The sequence below is a fragment of the Rattus norvegicus genome, chromosome 3 (assembly GCF_021556685.1).
Source record: "Rattus norvegicus strain SHRSP/BbbUtx chromosome 3, alternate assembly SHRSP_T2T, whole genome shotgun sequence".
NCBI classification, from domain to species: Eukaryota; Metazoa; Chordata; class Mammalia; order Rodentia; family Muridae; genus Rattus; species Rattus norvegicus.
Window position 1 is genome coordinate 106,927,110 of NC_141536.1, and position 22,976 is coordinate 106,950,085.

The following is a 22,976-nucleotide window of genomic DNA, read 5'->3' on the forward strand; positions in this document are numbered from 1 at the left end:
CACCTACATGAGTGCCAGGGTTTGAACCCAGGTCATCATATAGCAAATGCCTTTTCCCACTGAGCTGTCTCACTGGCCCCATTCATGTGTTTCTAACCATCTGCTAATGTCTTTTGCTCTTTTATTTTTTCTTGTACTCACTTTTAATAATGATATACCATAAAATATAGCATATCAGCCATCTTAAAGGAAGACTTTACTTTTGCATGGTGTCTGGCTTTAAATGTGTAGCCCAGGCTGGCGTCGAACTTGTGATCCTCCTGCCTCTGCCTCCTTCAGCAAATCCTACTGGCATGCGCCATCACAACCGGCGTCTTTTGCTCTTATAACATGTCTTACTTCTAATTTTTAAATTTATTTATTTGTGAGTGTACACATGCATGTGCCATTGCAAGGCATCAAGGTCAGAGGACAACTATGAGGGACCAGTTCTCTCCTTCCACCTCGTGAGTCCCAGGATCCAAACTCAGATCATCAGTCTTAGCAGCGGGTGCCTCTACCCACTGAGTCATCTGTCCATTTATTTTTCTCTCAAGTCTGTCATTTTAGTTGGGGTTTCTATTGCTATCAAGAGAAACCACAACCATGCAAGAAAAGTTTATAAGACCTCAAATCCCACCTCTGCGGTGACACACTTTCCTCCAGCAAGGCCGCACCTACTCCAGAGAGTTCACACCTCCCAATAGTGCCAGCATTCAAACACGAGTCTCTGGGGGCCGTTCCTGTTCAGACCACTCAGATACCATCCTGCATTCTTGCTCATTAGTGGGGCAAGCTCGGCATTTCCTGTCCTGTGCTGTGCAGTCTTAGCATCTGATACACCAGCTTCATTAACTGGTGGGGACTGCACTCCTCCCATTCTCTGAGACTGCACAAGATCCAAACTAGAAGCTCCTTAAATAGCTCTTGTTACTGTTTTCTCTAAAGGAAACTTTGATCTACGGAAGTAACTGCTTTGATAATCATAGAATAATATAAAATTATTTTTCTTTGTAAATCAGTGCTTATTATTTTTCTAGGAATTTGTGGTAATTTTCTATGAAATTTTTGCTTTTGCTAAAAAAAAAAAACCATCTGCCTTGTTTGGTGTAGGTGCACAAACATTTGGAGTGAGTGTTTATATAAAATATACTTAGTCTTTCAATTTCAACATTCCTGTGTTCTGATACCTTAAAATTATCTAAAACTTGAAAAAATATTCAATCTTGGGGATGAAGAGATGGTTTGTCACCTGGCTGCTCTACCAGATTACCAGGTTTTGAGTCCCAGCACTGGTATGGGTATGGTGGCTCTGAGCTGTCTGTAACTCTAGTCCCAGGGCATCAATGCCCTCTTCTGGCCTCAGGCTTACACATACTGAATACAGTGTTACATTGCAGCCAGAGCATCCAAACACATTAAAATAAATAGACTTTTAAAAACGTTAATTCAATCTCTAGCCAGCTTTGGTGGGTAAGAATCTGAAATCCTAGGACTCAGAGGTGGAGGGAGACAGGGGCATCAGGAAGATCAGGAGGTCAAGGCCAGCCTTGTCCACAAAGTGAGTTCAAGTCCAACTTGTGGTATGAGACCAGTCTCCCAAAAAGAAAAAAAGCACCCTCCAATTTGAAAAAAATTACATAATTATTTTTTTTCTTTTTTTTTGGTGCTGGGGACCGAACCCAGGGCCTTGCACTTGCTAGGCAAGTGCTCTACCACTGAGCTAAATCCCCAACCCCAAATTACATAATTATTAAACATTTATTTGTTTATTATGTATATATGTGTGGGGGCAATAAGAGATGGGCAGGGTAATATGCTTAACATCCAATATATGCCAGTAAGAAAAATAATTGAGGGCATAGTGAGTTTTTTTGTTTTGTCTTTTGCTTTGATTTGTTTTGAGATAGGGTCTCATTATGTAGCATTGACTGGATGGAACTCTTTAAGTAGACCAGGCTGGCCTCAAAATCACAGAGGTCTGCCTATCTCTGCCTCACAAGTACTGGGATTAAAGGCATTTCCCACCACATCCAGCCATATATGATGTTTTGATCAAATTCATACCCCATTTCCTCTTCTCCCTGCTACTACTTACTCCTCCCAACTTTGTTCACCCCCCATTCACTTTTGTTTTATGTGAATGAATTTGTCTGCACATATGTGCACCACATGCCCACAAGGCCCTTAGAGACCAGAGGAGTGTGTGAGAAAATTGTTGTCACCATGTGCGTGCTGAGAACTGAAACCAGATCCCCTGCAAGAACATGGTGGTCTTAACCATCGCTCCAGACACCTTTTTCTTTTCTAAAACACACTGACTCTACTTAGTGCCATCTGTATATGCATGGATATAGAGCCATCTACTGGAGTATGGGTAGCTTTTGGGGGCTACATCCCAGAAGAAAACTTAGTCTTCTTCCCCCAGCAGCCATCAAGTATTAATAGTTTCTCAGTCAGGGTAGTATTCCATGAACTCCTCCCCGTGAGCTCCCTAGCCAGATAAGGGATGGTAGAGCATTGCCCATACCCAGCATCGCTCAGAAAGCACAGCAGAAGTGGAACTGATCCCTACTCAAATCAGGCTTTGGCCTACTCTATTCCATAGAGACAAAGGGCTCGTCATGATAAAGCCACTTAGGCTGCCGTTTCCCCTACCCAGGAAACTGGCTCCTCAGAAATCATGGGACCAGCAATTGCTAATATAGCTGATACTTGCAAGGCCCTGCCTCACTAAAGCACTTTCTCCTTTGTCCTTTTTTCTCCCCTCCCCCTATGACTCGAGCTATATAAGCTAGCTCCAAGCAAGCTGTCCTCTCAAACAGTACTCACTGCCTTCTGCTTGCTCCCTAGCTCCCCTGAACCCTGAGCCTGCTGTGGCATTGGCCAGTTAGGGGCAGGGGACCCACTTCTCCCCAACCCATGCTGGAATTTTTGGCTGTTTTGATCATCTGCAGGTCTTGTGTATACAATCATATCCGTTGTTCGCATCTGTAAACTGCACTGTCACATCTGCCAAATATTGTTTGACTACAGACACCCACGACATCTGGCTCTTAGAATCTTTTTACTTCCTCCTCTGCAATGGTGTCTGAGCCTTGAGACAAGGGATTATGATATAGATGTTCCACTTAGAGGTAAGCACCCCACAGCCTTATTCTCTGAACATTACTAGTTGTGGGTCTCCGTATTAACTGTTGTCTACTGCACAAAGAAGCTTCTCTGATGAGGGTTGAGAGATGCACTAATCCACTGATACAAAGACGAGAAGAAAGAGGACAATTTAATACTACATTTAGCAAAATAATACTATTAGGGTCTCCCATTGGTACTATGACCTAACCAGGGTTTTGGCTCAGTTAATAATACTAGACATCATCCCATACTAGACTAGTCCCATCTTGTGAACTGGATTTTAAATCAAATCAGAAAGTGGTTGGTTGCTCTCATAACATTTATGCCACTATCGCATGAGTGGGAACATTGTGCCAAGACAGTCACTTCGTTCTTTTCTCCCTGAGTAGTATAAGTAGAATACAGCATTATAAAATGTATCCGGTAGAAATGAAGCTTTCTGGTTACTACCAGTTTGAGTCTCCACATCCTCTGACTGAAGTGTGTGGTATGTTCAGGATTAGGTCTTTCTGTAAAGTTCTAGCAAGAGCAAGAACAATGGCCTGCAATGTTTAGAGGAATCTGTGGCCTACAACATCCAACAATATGAGAAGAGAAAAGCCATGCCTGGCATTGGGCTTTTTATTCGATAGCCTATGGTGCCTGGGGGAGGCATGTCCCCCTATTATAGGGTTAATTCCATTTAAACTCTTTTTTATTTGTATATGTCTTAGGAAGTCTTATACAATAATAGCTTTCCATGTGGCATTTCCAATGGTCTTTAGTGTCAGTTATTCCTCCTTATATATCCCCCATATCCTACCCTCTCATACCCCAGCCTATTTCGGAAAAAACACTTGTTTTGAGTTTATAAACCTTTTTTATGAAATATATTTGCTAAGCACATGATTTTATCTAAAATTTTTGTTTTTAGGACAAAAATCATCGCATAAAAATCCATTCCAATGCAGTATATCTCAGAGACCTGTTGTTGCTTCCTTAGTCTAAAAAGGGGATAACAAGAATTGATTTCTTTTTTTTTTCCGGAGCTGGGGACCAAACCCAGGGCCTTGCGCTTGCTATCACTGAGCTAAATCCCCAACCCCAACAAGAATTGATTTCAAGTAACATATAAGTATGTAATAGCAAGTTAAGATTACCTATGTATACTCTACATTTTTATTTGATATTTTATTTATTTACATTTTAAATGTTATCTCCTTTCCTGGTTTCCCCTCTGCAAACCCCCATCCCATCCCCCCTCCCCCTGCTCCTATGAGGGTGCTCCCCCACCTAACCACCTACCCCCATGACCCCGCCCTGACATTCCCCTAAACGGGGGCATCGAGCTTTCACAGAACCAAGGGCCTCTCCTCCCACTGATGCCCAACAAGGCCATCCTCTGCTACATATGTGGATGGAGCCATGAGTCCCTCCATGTGTACTCTTGGAATGGTGGTTTAGTCCCTGGGAACTCTGGGGGGTCTGGTTGGTTGATATTGTTGTTCTTCCTGTGGGGTGGCAATCCCCTTCAGCTCCTTCAGTCCTTCTCCTTACTCCTCCATAGTGGTCCCTATGCTCAGACCAATGGTTGTCTGTGAGCATTCGCATCTCTGTTTGTCAGGCTCTGGCAGAGGCTCTCAGGAGACGGCTATATCAGGCTCCTGTCATCAAACAAGAAAAAACACTTTTAAACTAAGAATCATGTTCAGCTACTACGAAATTCTAATGATAAAAATTATTTAAACTTTGGTGGAACTAAGAGCCTCCTGATAAAATGATTTTAAGTGCAGTGACTGGATCTGAGGAAACAGCTCAATAGGTAAAGTGGAATGAATCTTGAGGGCCCAAGTTCTGCCCCCAGGACCCATGTTTTTAAAAAGCCAGGTGTGATAGAATGTACTTCCGTGACCTCTATGCTAGAGACACAGAGGCAGGTGCGTTCACAAGGTTCCCTGGTTAATCAGTGAACTCCAGGTTCAGTGAGAGGCCCTGTCACCAGTGGTCAGGGTCTGAGCTGGGTGTTTCCAGGGTCTTGACCTCCTACCTAATGAAGATAAGGGCACACATATATTCACAAAAGAAGAATAATAAACTATATTGTAAGGGAATCAGTAAACAGACTATAGGGGGGCACAATGTAAGATGGACATTGGGCCATGTGAGTGCTCAAGGACCTTCCTCCTGTGTGGAGCTTTTTCTTTAATGATATTGGAGAGAAGGAGGAGTTGATTACTAAGGGGTATAGTTTGGGCAGTTCTTTATTTTGATTGATAGATTAGGCTGTATATTCATTTTCCCTACTGTTCCTTTCCCTTCCCACAATTCATCTGGTTTTCATCATATATACACATATGTACATACATACATACACACACACACAGAGAAAGAGTGCAACATAGAACAGAAACAACGGAAAGCGCTCTGACCCACCTTTATCTGCTTCTTCCGACTCACACATTTCCTACCCCAGGGATGTTGACTGTAAAGCATTAGGTGTCTGCATTCACCCTAGACTCTACTGTGATAGGGACTTTTGCTCTGAGGTCCAGATACTTGGCCTCTGCATCCTCATAGATCTGAGTCCCTAAGGTCTGCAGGGGCTGGGGCAGGAACATCGGGAGAATGAGGCTTCATTACCCTCAGACAAAGGCTTGCAGCAGATTCCTCCTATGCATTCAGCAGCCTGTATAGGATTAGTGTATACAGCATGTTTAGAAGGCCCCATGCTATACCCCATTGATGGCCAGTGTCAAAGGCATGAATGCCTTTTGCTGAGGCAGGGGGAGCCCTCTGACACTATATTTTCTCTTTTTAAAGCAAGAGTCCCAGCAAGGCTGTTGGAGGTGCCCTAAAGGTCTACAAGGCATTGTTGTCTGTCCCCCGAGCCATCTCTGGCTGGCTCTCTCCCCCTCCCTGGCTCCCTTCTGACTTGCCTGTGTTGCCCCTAGACCACGGGCTCAGGGGCCTCTAGCCAAAGCTGCTGACTCTGACCACGGCCTTTCTCTGGACTGTGTTCATTAGCATCAAGCTGCTGGGGGTGGAGGAGCTATATAGGCTCCGGGCCATTCACCAGAGGATTAGGCCTGGGCTGAGGGTGCAGCAGGAGAGGCCGCAGGGAAGGCCGGGTTCCACTGCTCGTCATCATGCCCTACCTGCTGCCGGGATTCTTCTGTGACAGAGTGATCAGAGAAAGGGACAGGAGAAATGGAGAGGGCACCGTCTCACAGCCTCTCAAGTTTGAGGGGCAGGATTTTGTCGTTCTCAAACAACGGTGTCTGGCTCAGAAGTGCCTCTTTGAAGATCGAGTCTTCCCAGCAGGTACACAGGCCCTTGGCTCACATGAGCTGAGCCAGAAAGCCAAGATGAAGGCCATCACTTGGAAGAGGCCAAAGGTAGGGATCAAGGGGGCATGGACTCTGCAGACAGATGTTGGGGAACAGGGAGTGAAGTAGTGAGAGCCTGAGGGCATGGATTCACCCAAACCCTCAGCAAGTAGCTTATTAGGGTCCTCCTTACCCTTATGTCACAGCCCCAAATACCTAACTTCCTGTGCTAGAGGCTAAGGAGGTTATTTTCTGTTCCTGAGCTGCACGATGAGGTTTAGGATGACCTCTAGATCCACAGGATTATAAATATTTAAGGGTGCTAATGCGTTGATTTAAATTCCCATAAGATTCTAAGGTAGAATCAGTTCTTCCTGAGAGCAGGAGTTTGGGAAGGAAGAGCGGAGTGGTGAAGAGAAAAGAGGCAGGTGCACAGAAGGGGTGAACAGAGAAGGAACAGGAGACTGGAGATAAGCCTTAACCTTCTAGCCAAAGCTGACTCAGCATGGTATCAGATCTGTTTAAACAGAAAAGTCCCCGCTGACCAGCCAGACTCCTTCTTGGGTGAAACAGCTGATTCAGGCTACCCTACCAAGGAACATCCTAGGACCTCCAGCCTGGCAGCAGGAGTAGGTCAAAGCATGTGGGACAAAGCCCTTCTCCCCGCAAGGAGGTGCCTATAGCTGCAAGAGAGCCTGCTATATTTAGAGCCGGCAAGGAATGTGTGTGTGAAAATCCAGAACTTCTGCAAGGTAGATTCATTAGTGTATAGGCAATTTTTTAATTAGTTGAATTTCTTTTTAAATTTTTAATTAGATTTTAAATTAGTTTTACAATTACAGGTTTACATTAAAAACTGTAAAGATAGTGCTGGGTTCCCATGTGTAGTCAGTCCCTCTTACCTGTGCCTTTTACTCTCTGTGGTGTTAGTCGGCCTGTAGTCAACTGTGACGCAAAAATACTAAATGGGGAATTCTTAAAGTATTTCAGAAGTTTTAAATAGCCTCCACTACTGTATATTGTTTTAATTATTTTATTTTACTCAAGTATTAATCGTCTTTCATTGCCTGATTTATAAGTTCAACTATCCTTGGTATGTGTATAGGAAGGAGTCTAATGATCTCTGTGGGCGTTGGTCCTAGCCACGGTTTCAGATTTCTGGGGGTCTTGGGATATGCCCCACAAGTTAGGAGTCTGCTGAACCTTCAGTCCAGTTTTTCCTGTTATATCATCATGATCTGTCCACTATCTATCAGAAACCGAGACCAATGTGTTATTGAAAACAGAGTTCTCACTTTATTTCCTTGGGGTTTGTCCACTGTCTTTTTCTGTTCCAAGACTCCTCCCTTGTATTCATGTATGTGTCTTGTGTCCTTAGCCTCCCCTCTCGGGTTTTCCTTGTTTCCAGTGAGCTGCACACTTTCACAGAGCACTAGTCAGGGATTTTATAAAACACCTCTCAGTTGGCATCTGTCTCAACTCTTCTTCTGAGTAGACTGAACTTATGGATTTGTTTGGCAATATATATATATATGATTTTTATGTTTATGTTAAGTATCTGAGTGTTTTAAGTATCTGAATATGCCACATGCTCCTGGCGGCCAGTAGAGGGCACTGGAGTCCATATAACTGGAGCTACAGACCATTGGGAGTTAGGGTTCTCTGCAAGAACAGCAAGTGATCAACAAAGGCTGAGCCATCTCTCCCGCCCTGGGCTTATGTGTTTTGAGAAGGCTGACCGCAGGCAGAGGTTAAGTACCTCTTAGCACAGCACACATCGAAGGCACAGACTGTAAACATGCCTCCTCACCACTCAAGCTGACTACGTTGATATGTTCCACTCCTTGGGTGCAGTGTCTTATAATCCTGCATGAGGTCTGTGTTCCCTTTGTGTCTCTGTCCATTATTCCAGCGATAGTCAATGGAAGTCCCTGTAGCTATGCAACACATCCCTGGGTTGGTTTTGTTTGTTTGTTTTGGGGGATTGGGCGGTTGTTTTGTTTTCAAATATTCTTGAGAGCATCATGATTTTGAATCATTATGGGATATTACAGGTTCATCTGATATAATTCCGCCTCCAGTCTTAGAATCAGCCATACAGTAGACAGGGTGTGTGCACCAGTCATCTATCAGAAACTTGAAAATGAGGTCCAAGAAGATCACTTGGTCACTATAGTGTCGATGTACAAACATGATGGGCTGAGATCGATTCCCAGACCTGATTTAACAGTCTGGCGTGGTGGCATATACCTGTAATCCCAGCACTGGAGAAGCAGAGACAGGTGGATCCCTGAGGCCAGTCAGCTTAGTCTACCCTGTGAGCTCCAGGTTAGTAAGAGAACAAAACAGAAAACAAACAAGAAACCAGTGGAGAGCAGTTGAGTTTTGACACTCAAGGTCCTCCAGCCTCCACGTGCATACACACATAAAAGATGGGTTTCATTATGACCTTTTCATTACAGATAAAGAGATAACAGACAGAGAATCTACTCCCCATCACTCTTTCTGCCCGTTCTCCCCTCACTCCCGCTGCTATCCCTTCTCACTCGTGTACTTTTTTCCTTTTTTAAAACTAAGTAGACTTTGTTTTGTTTTGTTTTTTGGGTTTTTTGTTTTGTTTTGTTTGGGGGGGGACTTTTGAGACGGTCTTATGAAGCACAGGCTGGTCTAAAACTGGGTGAGTAGTCTAAAATACCTTAACTCCTTACCCTCTACAGGCGCCCACCTACCTAAGTGCTGGGATCACAGGTGTGCCACCACCCCCGGCTCCCCTCATTCCTTTTTATAAATACATTGTACTTATTTTGAAGATGTTCTGGGCCATCATGTACATTTATACAGTACTGGGATGAACCCAGAGCCTTGTGCATGTTAAGCAAGCATTCTACCAACTAAGCCACACAACTCCCCACCAATCTTTTTTTTTTAAGATTTTTTTTATTTTAGGTACACGAATACACTGTCGCTGTCTTCAGACACACCAGAAGAGGGAATCAGTTCCCATTTACAGATGGTTGTGAGCCACCATGTGGTTGCTGGGAATTGAACTCAGGACCTCTGGAAGAGCATTCAGTGCTCTTTACCTCTGAGCCATTATCCCCAGCCCTCCCCCCAATCTTTTTAAACCTAGATTTTTCCATTTAAAAGGAAACATGCAACATTTGTTTTTCTGACTCTGTCTTATGTTTAGCATGATAATCTCTAGTTCTATTTCCTACAAATTACATAATTTCATTCTTTTTTCATATATGTATGCATGTATACAAACATATACATTTATATATTATATATTATGTAATATATATTGTATGCATTTATGTTTACACGCATACATATATGCATATAAATTATATATTATACATTACATATGGAGGAAGTGCATGCCATGGTGTCTGTGTGGAGGTCAAAGGCCAACTTGCAGGAACTGATTCTCTCTTTTCACTGCTTGGGTTCTGGATATTAAGCTCTTGACAGCAGTCTAGTGGTGATTACCGTCACCTGCTGAGCGCTCTCACTGGCCCAAGTCTTGTTCTTCTTTTTGGCTTAATAGAATTCCGTTGTCCACATACATGTTCTTAATACATTCTTCTGTTGAGGAGCATCTAGGCTGTTCCCATAGCTTGCTCCTGTGAATAGTGCCACAATAAACACCACAGGAATCTCTGTGATCTATGAATCAGGTTCCCTCAAGCATATACCTATAGTCTTATAGATGGTCACAACTGCTTTTTAGTTTTTTTTTTAAATTCCATACTGACTTTTGAAAAAGGTTTATTTTTTTATTTTCATTTTATTGTATGTGTGAGAGTTGTTTGCGTGTGTGTACCATTTGCGTGCCTAGTGCCTTCCTTCAGAGGTGCTGGATCCCCTGGAACTAGAGGTCCCGACAGTTGTGAGCTACTGTGTGGATGCTGAAAACCGACTCTAGGTCCTCTGCAAGAATTTAAAAAAAGAAAAAAGTGCTATTAGTTGCTGAACCATATCTCCAGTCCCTGTTTTGTTTTCGAGAAAGGGTTTCATGTATCCCAAGCTGACTTCAAATTTACTATACTGCCAAGGATTACCACAACCTTTGACCCTCCTCCTACCTTCCAGCTGCTGTGAGGACAGGCACACTGAGTTTATAGGGCACTGGGAATCAAGCTGGGGCTCCATGCACGGAAGGTGAACTCTACCAACTGAGCTACATCCTCAGCCTGTGTGTAAAGTGACTTTGAGTAGTTGCTACTGGGTTGTAGTGGGCTTTAATTTTTTAAGGATTTACTTATGTATACTGTATTCTGCCTGCATATGTGTCCACATGCCAGAAGAAGGCACCAGATCTCATTGCAGATGGTTGTGAGTCACCGGGTGGTTGCTAGGAATTGAACTCAGAACCTCTGGAAGAACAGCCAGTGATCTTAACCACTGAGTTATCTCTCCAGCCCCGGCTTTAAATTTTTGTTATTACATTTATTTGTTATTTATTTACTTATCCCTGTGCCCTTAAAAGAAAGTTTTGTTGCATTCTAAATCCTTGTCTCTGTGTAGCCCTTGCTGACCTGGAACTCACTCTGTAGACCAGGCTGGCCTTGAACTCACAGAGATCTGCCTGCCTCTGGCTCCTGAGTGCTGGGATCAAAGGCCTGTGCCGCCACACGCAGCTCCGTTCAGTATCTCAGATGCATTGCCCCAGTGTTGCTGGCATAAACCATTACTATTTCGAAGCCTGATGATAATCTGCATGGCCCCCTTGGGAGTCTCTTGGCTTTTTCTTGCATACCCAAAGCGTGTGTGTGTGTGTGTGTGTGTGTGTGTGTGTGTGTGTGTGTGTGTGTACGTGTGTGTGTGTTTACTTTAAACCCATTGATGATCTAGAATATGGTTTCATGTTGGCCATGCTGGTTTGCCGTTCTTGGTATCCTACTAGCTCTGTCAGCGTGCAGTCACAAGCCTCTGATTTTGGGAGAGTGTATTTGAGTCACGGCTTCCAGTGTTGGTTTCGTTCCTTTCTTTGCTCACCTTCTTCAGAATCCACTGTTGTCAGTCTGTTGGTAGTGCTTCCAGGCGCTTGGTATTTGGGTGGTGCTGGGATTTTCTTTTCTTTTTTTTTTTTTTTTTCTTTTTTCTTTTTTTTCGGAGCTGGGGACCAAACCCAGGGCCTTGCGCTTCCTAGGCAAGCGCTCTACCACTGAGCTAAATCCCCAACCCCATGGTGCTGGGATTTAACCTAGGGCTTTGCACTTCGCAGGTAAGTGCTCTAAAACCAATCCACATCCCCAGCCCTTGCCATTCTTAGTGCATAGACATAGGAAGACAAAAACAAACTCTTAATAAACTTAATTTAACATTGCAAGATTATTACTTCAGCGATTTTTAAGAGAAATGTGTGTGTGTGTGTATGCGCGTGCATATGGCTGCTGCAGTCTTACAGGTGGCTGTGAGCTAGAAATGAAACCTGTTCTAGGAACTGAACTTCATTCCTCTGCAAGAGCAGCAAGTGCTTTTTTTTTGTTTTGTTTTGTTTTTGTTTTATTTTGTTTTGTTTTGTTTTATCTTTTCTCTTTTTCGGAGTTGGGGACCGAACCCAGGGCCTTACACTTCCTAGGCAAGTGCTCTACCACTGAGCTAAATCCCCAACCCCAGCAAGTGCTTTTTAACTACTAAGTTACCTCTCCAGCCTCTACTTTATAAATATATGTGTATATATATATATATTCTATACTAAAAAACACTTAGTTCTTAATCATAATAATAAAGTTCTTATTCATTTTATTACCTATATAATGTGTCAAAGTTCTGAAATAATGTTAGTATCCTTGTCTTTTTTAAATGTGTTTTTTTTTAAGATTTATTCATTTATTATGTATAAGTACACTGTAGCTGTCTTTAGATACACCAGAAGAGGGCATCGGATCTCTTTACAGATGGTTGTGAGTCACCATGTGGTTGCTGGGAATTGAACTCAGGACCTCTGGAAGAGTAGTCAGGTGCTCTTAACCGCTGAGCCATCTCTCCAGCCCTTTAAATGTGTTTTTTGGGGTTTTTTTTTTCTCCATCTTTATTAACTTGGGCATTTATTTACATTTCAATTGTTATTCCCTTTCCCGGTTTCCGGGCAAACATCCCCCTAACCCCTCCCTCTCCCCTTCTATATGGGTGTTCCCCTCCCCATCCTCCCCCCCCATTACCACCCTCCCCCCAACAATCACGTTCACTGGGGGTTCAGTCTTGGCAGGATCAAGGGCTTCCCCTTTCACTGGTGCTCTTACTAGGCTTTTCATTGCTACCTATGAGGTCAGAGTCCAGGGTCAGTCCATGTATAGTCTTTGGGTAGTAGCTTAGTCCCTGGAAGCTCTGGTTGGTTGGCATTGTTGTTCATATGGGGTCTCGAGCCCCTTCCAGTCCTTTCTCTGATTCCTTCAACGGGGGTCCCGTTCTCAGTTCAGTGGTTTGCTGCTGGCATTTGCATTCGTATTTGCCGTATTCTGGCTGTGTCTCTCAGGAGAGATCTACATCCTCCGGTTCCTGTCCTTCCCCCCCGCCCCCCCCCCCCCCCCCCGGAGCTGGGGACCGAACCCAGGGCCTTGCGCTTCCTAGGCAAGCGCTCTACCACTGAGCTAAATCCCCAACCCCTGCACTTGTTTTCTTCATCCATCTTATCTAGTTTGGTGGCTGTATATGTATGGGCCACATTTGAATGTGGTTTTATGCAGCCCAAGCTTCCATGTATCTGAGGATCGTGTGTGTGTGTGTGTGTGTGTGTGTGTGTGTGTGTGTGTGTGTGTGTGTAGCCTCTCCTCCTGCCCCTGCCTGCTGAGCTCTGGGGTCACAGGCAGCCACCACCACACTTGGTTTATGCAACACTGGCTCGAACCTGGGCTTTGCACTAGTTAGGCAAGCACTCTACCAGCCTGACTCTTATTATTATTGTTTTAGATTTTGTCCTCAGAATAGATTCCCCAAAGAGATAAATCGCCAAAATTTGTACTTAAAGTCACTTGAAATAACTCCATCTATGTATGTGTGTGTTTCTGTCCTACCAGTTTGTTAGGTACTTAAGCTCCATTTTCTCTGTTTGGTTTCAACTTTTACAGACTGCTTTTTCAACTTATATTTCCTTTAATTCTACCTTTAAATTATGTAAAACATCCTATGGGTTTCCTGTCAAAACTACTTCTAAACAGTTATACTCCAAGTTTCTCCCAGCCCCACACCCTCCTACCCAATAGAACACTTCTACTCCCTCACAGTCTTTTGCTTTGCTACACAAGGAGGGCTATGGTATGACATGAATGTGCCTTTCTATGTAGTAGGACAGAGATGTCCCTGAGTGTGGGGGTGGAGCTCAGCCCACTTGGGAGAATTGTGAGAAAAGAGAAAGATGGAGACAGACAGAAAGACAGAGAACATGTCTTAATTAGGGTTTCTATCGCTGTGATGAAACGCCATGACCAAGGCAATTTGGAAAGGGTTTGTTTCAGCTTACAGTTCAGGTGACAGTCAATCACGGAGGGAAGTCAGGGCAGGGACTCAAGCGGGCAGGAACCTGGAGGCAGGAGCTGATGCAGAGGCCATGGAGAGGTAGTGCTTACTGGCTTGTTTTTGGCTTGCTCAGCCTGCTTTCTTATAGAACCCAGTATCATCAGCCCAGGGCCCTCCCCCATCAATCACTAATTAAGAAAACGCCCTACAGCCACATCTTATGGAAGCATTTTCTCAGTTGAGGCTCCCTCTTTTCAGATAATTCTAGCTGTGTCACTGTGTCAAGTTGATATAAAACCAGCCAGCCCAGAACACTTCACAGGAATAACAAGGCTTCTTTTTTTTTTTAAATCTTTTTTTTTATTTTATTTTATTTATTATATATAAGTACACTGTAGCTGTCTTCAGACACACCAGAAGAGGGCATCAGATCTCTTTACAGATGGTTGTGAGCCACCATGTGGTTGCTGGGAATTGAACTCATGACCTCTGGAAGAGCAGTCGGGTGCTCTTAACTGCTGAGCCATCTCTCCAGCCCCCCAAGGCTTCTTGAAGCTGTGAAAAACAACATTAAAATCAAAACACACACACACACACACACACACACACACACATACACACACACAAATAAACAAATAAATAAATAAAAAAATGAAATCAAAACTCTGAATCTTTAATGAGTTTAAAAGTTAAAAAAAATAATTAAAACAAAGCAGACAATGAAATCAAGAGCACTGTCCGTTGGCTGCTGATGTGCTGGGCATGACCGAGCCACGTGCTTGGAACCTGCAGCTGCCACCACTGCTGCTGCCACCACTGCTGCTGTGGGTGTGTTTGTCCCTTCCAACAAACTGGGAGGGGCAGGGGAGGCTCACACCGGATTTACTGTCTGCTTCTCCAACTACCAAGGCCTGTGGACCCTGGGACATAGGCTGACTCTAAATATTTATGTCCAGAACTCTAAAAATTAAAGATCACCCTCCTCCTCCTCCTCCTAGCATTCTTTCTCCTGGTTTAGAAAAAAAAAAAAGCCATGAGTTCTGCTGTCACGTTGCCTCCACCCCAAAGATACACGCTACTCAGCATTGAGGCATTCTCTTACCCTCTCTCACCCTTGGTTGTTTACTGTTCGTTTTGAGACAGAGTCTCCCTATGAAGTCTAGGCTGATGTGAACTAGCCATGCTCCTGCCTCAGCTCCTCTAGTGCTGGGATTACAGATGTGCACCAACTTCTGAGCTTCAGCTTTCTAGTTTTAAAAGAGGAGTGCTGGTACCTCACTTGGATAGCTGTGGAGGCCTGGGGAGGGGAAGAGGGAGGGGGAGGGGCAGTACGCCATCACCTCAGCCCAGAACTCCCACAATTACCAGCATTACCTAGTTGTTTTCTATTTGTTTCACAGGAAATTTGTGAGAATCCCCGATTTATCATTGGTGGAGCCAACAGGACTGACATCTGCCAAGGAGATCTAGGTAGGAAAACTCCCTCCACCATGTCCTGCCAGATTACCCAGGGCTAGTTAACCCAAGAGATCTCTATTCAGGATGTGAAGAGATAAATTCTGGATTTTCTTTTAGTGCATCTCCTAATCTTTTAAAGATTATGTATTTATTTAATTTGTATGTGTGTCTGTCTGTCTGTCTGTCTGTCTGTCTGTGTGCTTCTGTGTGCACATACCATAGCATATACCTGTGAGAGTCAGAGGACAGCTCATGGGGTCAGCTTTTTCCTTCTTCCATGTTGGATCTGGAGGTCAAACTCAGGTTGTCGGTCAGGCATCTCTCTACACTAAAGGAAGCCTTTGACAGAGGTGGCATTTGCCATGTAGGGAGAGGTCAAGGTTCTGTCAGCTTGTTGGCTTGGCTGTTCCACGTCCCTTCCTTTCCTTCCACCTTTTGTTCTGGAAGCATCCTCCTTGGGCAGACTGTAAGCTAGCTCTGTGAAGAGAAACTGGAGAGACATTAACAGACTATTTAAAACTTGACCCAAAAAGGCAGGAACAACTGAAAAATACTGCTACTTTGTTCCAGAAAGAGAGGCCGAGAACACCTCCTGCCCAGTGGCTTCCAGTACCCGAGCGGCACTGCCTGCGCAAACTAAGCCCTGAGCCCTTCAAACCAATACACTGCTTTTGAGCTGATTCAAGGGAGGGAGATGGCTGGTTTGGGTGGTTGTCAGCCTCTCTCCCCACCAACAGCGTGGCAGCTAGCCTGTGCCCCCAGTAGATAGCTGTGGGACTGTCAGGGTACCAGGTATGCCCCTTTGCCAGTTTAAATGCCCTGTGTAGAATGGTTCTGGGGCAGCTAGCTACCCAGCACCCTGCCTTCTGACACACATCTGCTTAGCTGATGGTTCTCTGATACAGTTTTCCTTGATGCCAGAAGGGAAAATGGGCTCAGCACACAAAGACTGAGGGCAGCCATAATTACCACTGCTGTCTCCACTGAGACCATAGAAGGAAGTGTTTTGTAGAAGGACGAATCAGTTGACCTTAGGAAAGCATCTAGTCCTGAGGGAATGAGTTACCCTGCTCCTCATGCTGTGGAGAAGCTCCTGTCCCCTCTGTCACTCTCCTTGCCTGGGCTCACATCTAGTTGAGGGCAGGCTGGAAGTAGGGCAGTGGGCACTAATTCATGAGCATCCCAAGTCAATAGCTATGGGGAACTTCTGGTTGGGGCTGGGCCGTCTCTTCCCAGAGAGGAAGCCTCCATCTGACTACCTTGGTCTGCGTTTACTTGCAGGGGACTGCTGGTTTCTTGCAGCCATTGCCTGTCTGACCCTGAATGAGCGACTGCTTTTCCGAGTTATACCTCATGATCAAAGTTTCACTGAAAACTACGCAGGGATCTTCCACTTCCAGGTGAGCAAATGGGAACGTGGTTGAGACGGCAGCCATGCCTCAGTTAGTATAATAAAGATACCCTCAGAGAAGGCACCAAAATGCTCCTGCTGGATAAGGAATGAAAACAAAGTGACCTTCTCTTGTCTGTAATTCGCACTGTGTATGGTATCTAATGCGTATATGTGTTTGCTGTCACATCTGTGTCTGTTCTCATCTGTGCCTGTATCATATGTCTGTTGCCTAGTTGTATGTGTGTATGTATGTGTGTCTGTCTGTCTGAATCTGTGCCTGCCTCTAACAGAGGGCTTTGGTTTGTATTCATTGAACAAAACAAAAATTCTTTGCAGAAATCTTGAACGGAGTTTTACAAGAAAAGAAGTCACCTTACTGACCCCAACTCACCCAGCACATCACTCAAAAACACAAAACCACAGACATATTATCACCTCACACCCACATGTTGCTTCCAACATGGGGTATTTGTTGCTTACAATTGCTTCCAACCTCTTGGCTGTTTTCAGTAAATTATTACCACAGCATGCATAATCGTGGGTCATGGCCATGGCGGAGAACATAACGTAAGATTGAAGCTGTGCATTTAGCTTAGGTTGTAAAGGCTGATTACATGGGAAATTGGAAGCATAGTGAGGTCGGCTACACTGTCCCCTGAAAGGCCAGTTAAGCTTCAACAGGTTGGGTGCAGAGAGGACGGCAGGGTAAGTACACAGTCCTACATGATCTCAAGGCATATTATTAACTTGGCTGCAAGGTCCAGAAAACAGTCAGTCTCTTCAGAGTCAAGAGATAATTTTAGACAAGTATATCACCACACAGCCACAGTCTACCCATCCCTGGTCTCCCGGCCTTGACTTCCCAGTTGGCTCAGGAAAGGTTCCACACTCCTACCTGTGGGCAGTGACCCCTTTACAGCTACAAGCAGGTGTTTATCTGTGCCCCCTGACTTACATACTTTCCACGGTGCCCCAGAAACGGGGGGAGAAAGGCATCCTGGCTGCCAGCTTGTGTATCTATTTTTGCTCTCCAGCTGGCTGGCTGCTATGTTATTCCCTGAAGCCCCCTCAAACAGGTTCTCAAGATGCTCAGTCTGAACGTGTTGTATTTTTTTCTGGGATCTCTGGTTCATGAACGGCAGCTCCTGTACCCTGTACCCTTGACAGAGAAGTCTACTTACCTTTCTGCTGCTATCACTTAACCTTTCTAGGTCTTGCAAGAGAATTTCAGTCTTCTGGGCATTTAGTGGCTATTGGTTCTAGAATTAATTTATCCACTAGAATTTTCCTGGGCACTATCATCTTGGTGCAGAGACAAATTCTGGGCTGGATCGGAACAGATCTGAAACCTGCATGTGGGGTCTGGAACTTTCAGCGGTCGTGAGCAGTGTGCCTCTGGCCCTGAAGACTCCTAATGTCCAGAATGACTCAAACTGATCAGCTGACATCCCACTAGTATGTTACCTCAGTGTATTCCCGTGCACCCTCCTTCTCCACCTTAGTCCAACATTTTTTCATCAAGAAATAGATAAATCAGTTGGGCTTGATGGCACAGACCTATGATGCCAGCACCGAGGAGACGGGGGAGGGAGGTGGAGTAGGGAACGAAGATTAGGGTAAGTTCAAGGACAGTCTGGGTACCTAGTAAAAACAAGTTGTTTGGTGCTAAAAATGGGGCTTCTTTTCACATTCTTATAAATATGAAGCTCAGCTGTTGCTTACAATTTTCTTAATTTTGTATTTTCCAAGTGTGCATATTGGACACTTTTTGGGGATGTGCTTAGTAATGCTGTGTGACTGTCTGGAGGGTGACGACTTTGCTTGCGGTAGATTCTTTTTAAAAGAATGGGCAGTTACATGAGTTACATGCATACTTCAAAAGTATTTTTCCTGTATAAAAAAAGTTATATAGGTTTTGTTTGCTATCTTAATTTTGGTTGTATTCTTTGATGTTAACACATTCTGTATAATTGTACCATATAGCTGTATTGAATCATGTAGTATCAAATATTAGATGTGATTTAATAGTGTTAACCAATTTAAACCCATTTTAGTCTCTTTTTTTCCCCAAAAATACTGCCAGATGCTGACGTTCAGTGTAATTCTTTGCCTATTCAGTTACAGAAAGTGGGGCTCAGTTGTGGAATGTATCGTACCTTTAACACCTGACGTGTGTGTGCATTCATGTAACAGAAAGGGCAACAATAAAATAGCCATCCTAAAGAAAGATTATGGCAGAAAGACATCTGTAAGCACAGCCTTATTTTCTTCTGTTGTCCAGAATACTTACAATTCTTAAACCTCCCAGAAATTGGAAGCTAAATAAAGCAACTTGAGTTTCCTCTATTTTGCACTCAGTGACAGTGACTGTGATGAGGTCCGTGCACGGACGCTTAGTATTTCCTACACGCCCTGAATTCTGAGAACAGGCAAGAAGCACCCCGAGCTAGGGAACTACCAGCCTGGCTGGCAGGATTGCCCTTGATATCCTGGTGTGTGTGGGAATGACGCGTTTGCATGGGGCCTGATGCTTTCTGAAGGGAAGGCACTGACTGGCAGTGGGTGCACCGGGGAGGATGGGCCTACCTTCTTTCTCGTCACTCAGGCTGCCTTCAAGGGCAGTGGCTCCTTGGCTTGTCCAGTCGGAAACCTCAGTACAGTCCTTATTAGATGCTATCAGATGTAGCAATTGAGTGCCAGTAGCTGTTTGCTTGCAGACACACTAAGTGCAGAGCGGCAAGGTGATTAGATTATTAGAAAGTTGTACTCAGTGAGTACTTAAGTTGTCATGTGTGACCTCTTCAATGTATGAGTATAATTTTTGAATTTTACCTAGGATCAAATACCAGACTTGTTAAATATTTTATAAATTGCCGTGATACATCAAAAAAAAAAAGGAAAAAAAAAACAAAAAACAAAAAACAAGTTGTTTATCTGTGCCCAATGACTTCACATACTTAATGCCGTGCCCCAGAAAGGGAGGGAGGAAGGCATCCTGCCTGCTGGCCTGTGTGTCTCAAAAAATAAAACAATAAAACGGAAGGAAGGAGAGGAGGGGAGGGGAGGAAAGAAGAGAAAAGGGAAAAAGAGAAATACTTAAGTTAGCCCAACAGCGTTCCTTACTATCATGAGATCGCAATCCTGGGCAAGCACTGCGATCACTTGGGATACATGAACGTACTTATAACCAGGTCTGTCCCAGACCTATGGGCAAGGGAGAAAAGTCTCAAGCTCTAAGATATTCACAGAGGACCTACTATGCCCAGAACTGGGCTGGGCTTTTGGTAAACACTAAAGGGCATTCAGCTTCTGTCCTGCAGAAGCTCATTGCCTAGTCAGAGATAGATTTACAAACTCAAAAGCCAGACTGGAATGAACAAGCTTCAGGACACAAAGCCCAGGAAATGGTAGGGTTTGGCTCAGAGCTCTGCGGGATGTGGGATCAGGTAAGGCCACAGGTGTGACTCTGCTTACTTCTTGGCAGTTCTGGCGCTATGGAGACTGGGTAGATGTGGTTATTGACGACTGTCTGCCGACATACAACAACCAGCTGGTCTTCACCAAATCCAACCACCGCAATGAGTTCTGGAGTGCTCTACTGGAGAAAGCATATGCCAAGTAAGGCAACATTTGGGATGGGAGACAGGACTACAGGTGGGGATATGGATTTCAAGAATCAGCCAAAGTCTCCCTCACGTTGGCCTAGGCATGTGTATACTATACATGCTCATGTGGATTGTGGGAGTTCAGTCCAGACTCCCAGTCGGCTTGAGATCAGGTCCAGGCAGTAGGAGCCCTATCTGAAAAACATAAACAAAAAGGTATAAAGACGTGTGCAGTAAATCTTCAGCTTCCCGCTGCCGGCTCTTTGATCTTGCCTTCCCGGTGGCGTTTCAAGTCTTGGATCAGCTCATTGCATCTCTGGAGTTCAACTCCTAGGATCTAACTTACTTAAAACCATGTACTTGTAGCCTGTTCGTAGGGCCAAGTTGTCTCTTACCTCAGGCCTCCACCTCCACCACTGGATTTAGCAGTGGAAGAGTGCTGTGGGGAATAGGGACAGTCAGGGACAATGCTTCTGGCCCTCTGTGGCATTGTGTTAACTCAGCTGGTCATACTTCCTGGGGCTCCTAGACTCTAGATTGACTTTTGTCCTCTCTCCAAGGCTCCATGGTTCCTATGAAGCTCTGAAAGGTGGGAACACCACAGAAGCCATGGAGGACTTCACAGGAGGGGTGACAGAGTTTTTTGAGATCAAGGATGCTCCGAGTGACATGTACAAGATCATGAGGAAAGCTATCGAGAGAGGCTCCCTCATGGGCTGCTCCATTGATGTAAGTGTATTCCAGGGAAGCCTTTCACTCAGCTAACAACACACAGATTCCTTCTGAGATAGGTGGATGCTTGAAAACAAGAGCCATATGGATGAGATGGTTCACTGGTAAGGACACTTGCTGCTAAACCTGAGGACCTAAGTTTGATCCTTGGAATCCACATGGTAGAAAGACAATGGACTCCCAAAACTTGTTATCTGACTTCTGCATGCACTTCCTCCCGACACTACCGCAAACAAAGTCGTCACCCTCCAGAAAGTCACACAGCATTACTAAGCACATCCCCAAAAAGTGTACAATATGCACACTTGGAAAATACAAAATTAAAAAAAATGTAAGCAACAACTGAGCTTCACATTTATAAGAATGTGAAAAGAAGCCCCATTTTTAGCACTGAACAACTTATTTTTTTAAAGAAACTACCAGTAATTCCAGCAATTTAAAAGCTGAAGCCAACCTGGTTTGCATAGTGAGATCCTGCTTTTAAAAACAAAGAACATGGATGATTGTTGACTTTAAAATGGACAGTTTTTCAGTGGAAATGTATTCCTAAGAATGGGGTGCTTCCTAAGAAAAAGGCTGAGCGATGAAATGTCAAACCCTAGAATTCTGGTAGAAATAGGTCTCTTTTGTCCAGACTGCTCAGCACAAGCCCTGCAAGACAACCGCATCTCGGGCTATGAACCTTGGGGGCTGTGGACCCTGACCCTTAGAAAGCTCCCTGGTTGCTGAACTTTGACATCACCTCAGTCCTTAGGCTCTGTGCTGCTGTCAGGATGATCACTTTGACCCTCTCTCAGGGGATCAAAATCATATGAACTGAGACAGGAGCACAGAGAGGACCCACAATGGCCTGATTTCAAGAGCTACTTTGGGACTAGTAGTCTGGGATGGGGCAAGCCACCTCCTGCCTCTTTCTCTCCCAGTACTCCCTCTGGGTAGGGAGGCTTGGTTGTCACCACATGGGAACTCTCCTGTCCTACCACTGTCTTGCATCTTTTCTGCATTTGCTCCCTGTTGATGTCTCTCTCCTCTTTTGTTTTGCATGTCGTTCCTCCTTTCTGTCCCCTTCCCTTCCCACCCTCCCTTTTTTTGCTCTCTTTTTCTTTCCTGGGTTCTCTACTTTCTTGCCTATCGGGGCTCAGGATGGCACCAACATGACTTATGGAACCTCTCCTTCTGGTCTGAACATGGGGGAATTGATTGCGCGGATGGTGAGAAATATGGATAACTCGCTGCTCAGAGACTCAGACCTGGACCCCAGGGCCTCAGATGACAGACCGTCACGGGTGTGTACATCTCCAAATGTCAAGACTGACTGGCACCCCCAGATCTACATAGCCCATCCTTCTGAAGTCCACTCCCCAGAGAGTCATTGTCAACAGAACAGGTTCCCTCCCTTTTGGTAACTCTCCTATAAAGGTCACAGGGCCCCTACCCTCTATAGTATTTGGGTCCTCCTGCTTGGAAGGCACATGTACTTACTGAAGGACTGAGACATACAGAAAATCACAGAGGGAAATTTAGTCTGTACTTTCCCATCCAAAGATAACTGTCCAGCATTTGGTATATGGTCCTTCTAGGCACATGCTTAATCTTTATTTTTGTTTTTAAAATTGTATCTTAGTTTATGTTACAACTTTGCAACCTGCTTTTTTTTTGTTCTTGTTGAGGTTCATATTTTTAAAATGCAACTAAGTATTCTTATATCATTTTAGCAATATTGTAATGTGCAATATATTGTAATTTACTTACTAACACTCTGTTATTGAAAAGTTAGAGGGCTTTTTTTTTTTCTTTTTCTTTTTTTTGGAGCTGGGGACTGAACCCAGGGCCTTGCGCTTCCTAGGCAAGCGCTCTACCACTGAGCTAAATCCCCAACCCCTAGAGGGCTTTTTTTTTTTTTCT

General features: G+C 44.4%; 1 protein-coding gene and 1 pseudogene across 6 annotated transcripts in view; one reads left to right on the forward strand and one right to left on the reverse strand.

The window, feature by feature from the left end:
- Positions 1-22,976, forward strand: part of Capn3 (calpain 3) — a 51,868-nt gene that overhangs the window by 7,218 nt on the left and 21,674 nt on the right. For 3 of the 6 annotated variants that reach the window (XR_015682169.1, XR_015682170.1, NM_017117.2), the window contains exons 2-6: positions 15,284-15,353; positions 16,623-16,741; positions 20,219-20,352; positions 20,900-21,068; positions 22,214-22,357. Coding sequence is in view for 3 of the 6 variants with exons in the window: in NM_017117.2 (NP_058813.2) it covers positions 15,284-15,353; positions 16,623-16,741; positions 20,219-20,352; positions 20,900-21,068; positions 22,214-22,357 (636 nt within the window). In the remaining 3 variants the exon portion in view is untranslated. Of the gene's footprint in view, positions 1-6,180; positions 6,489-15,283; positions 15,354-16,622; positions 16,742-20,218; positions 20,353-20,899; positions 21,069-22,213; positions 22,358-22,976 lie in introns of those variants that run through there. The other 3 variants (XR_015682171.1, XM_087650217.1, XM_087650218.1) reach the window with 2 other exon arrangements.
- Positions 130-238, reverse strand: LOC120102010 (small nucleolar RNA SNORA15; annotated as a pseudogene).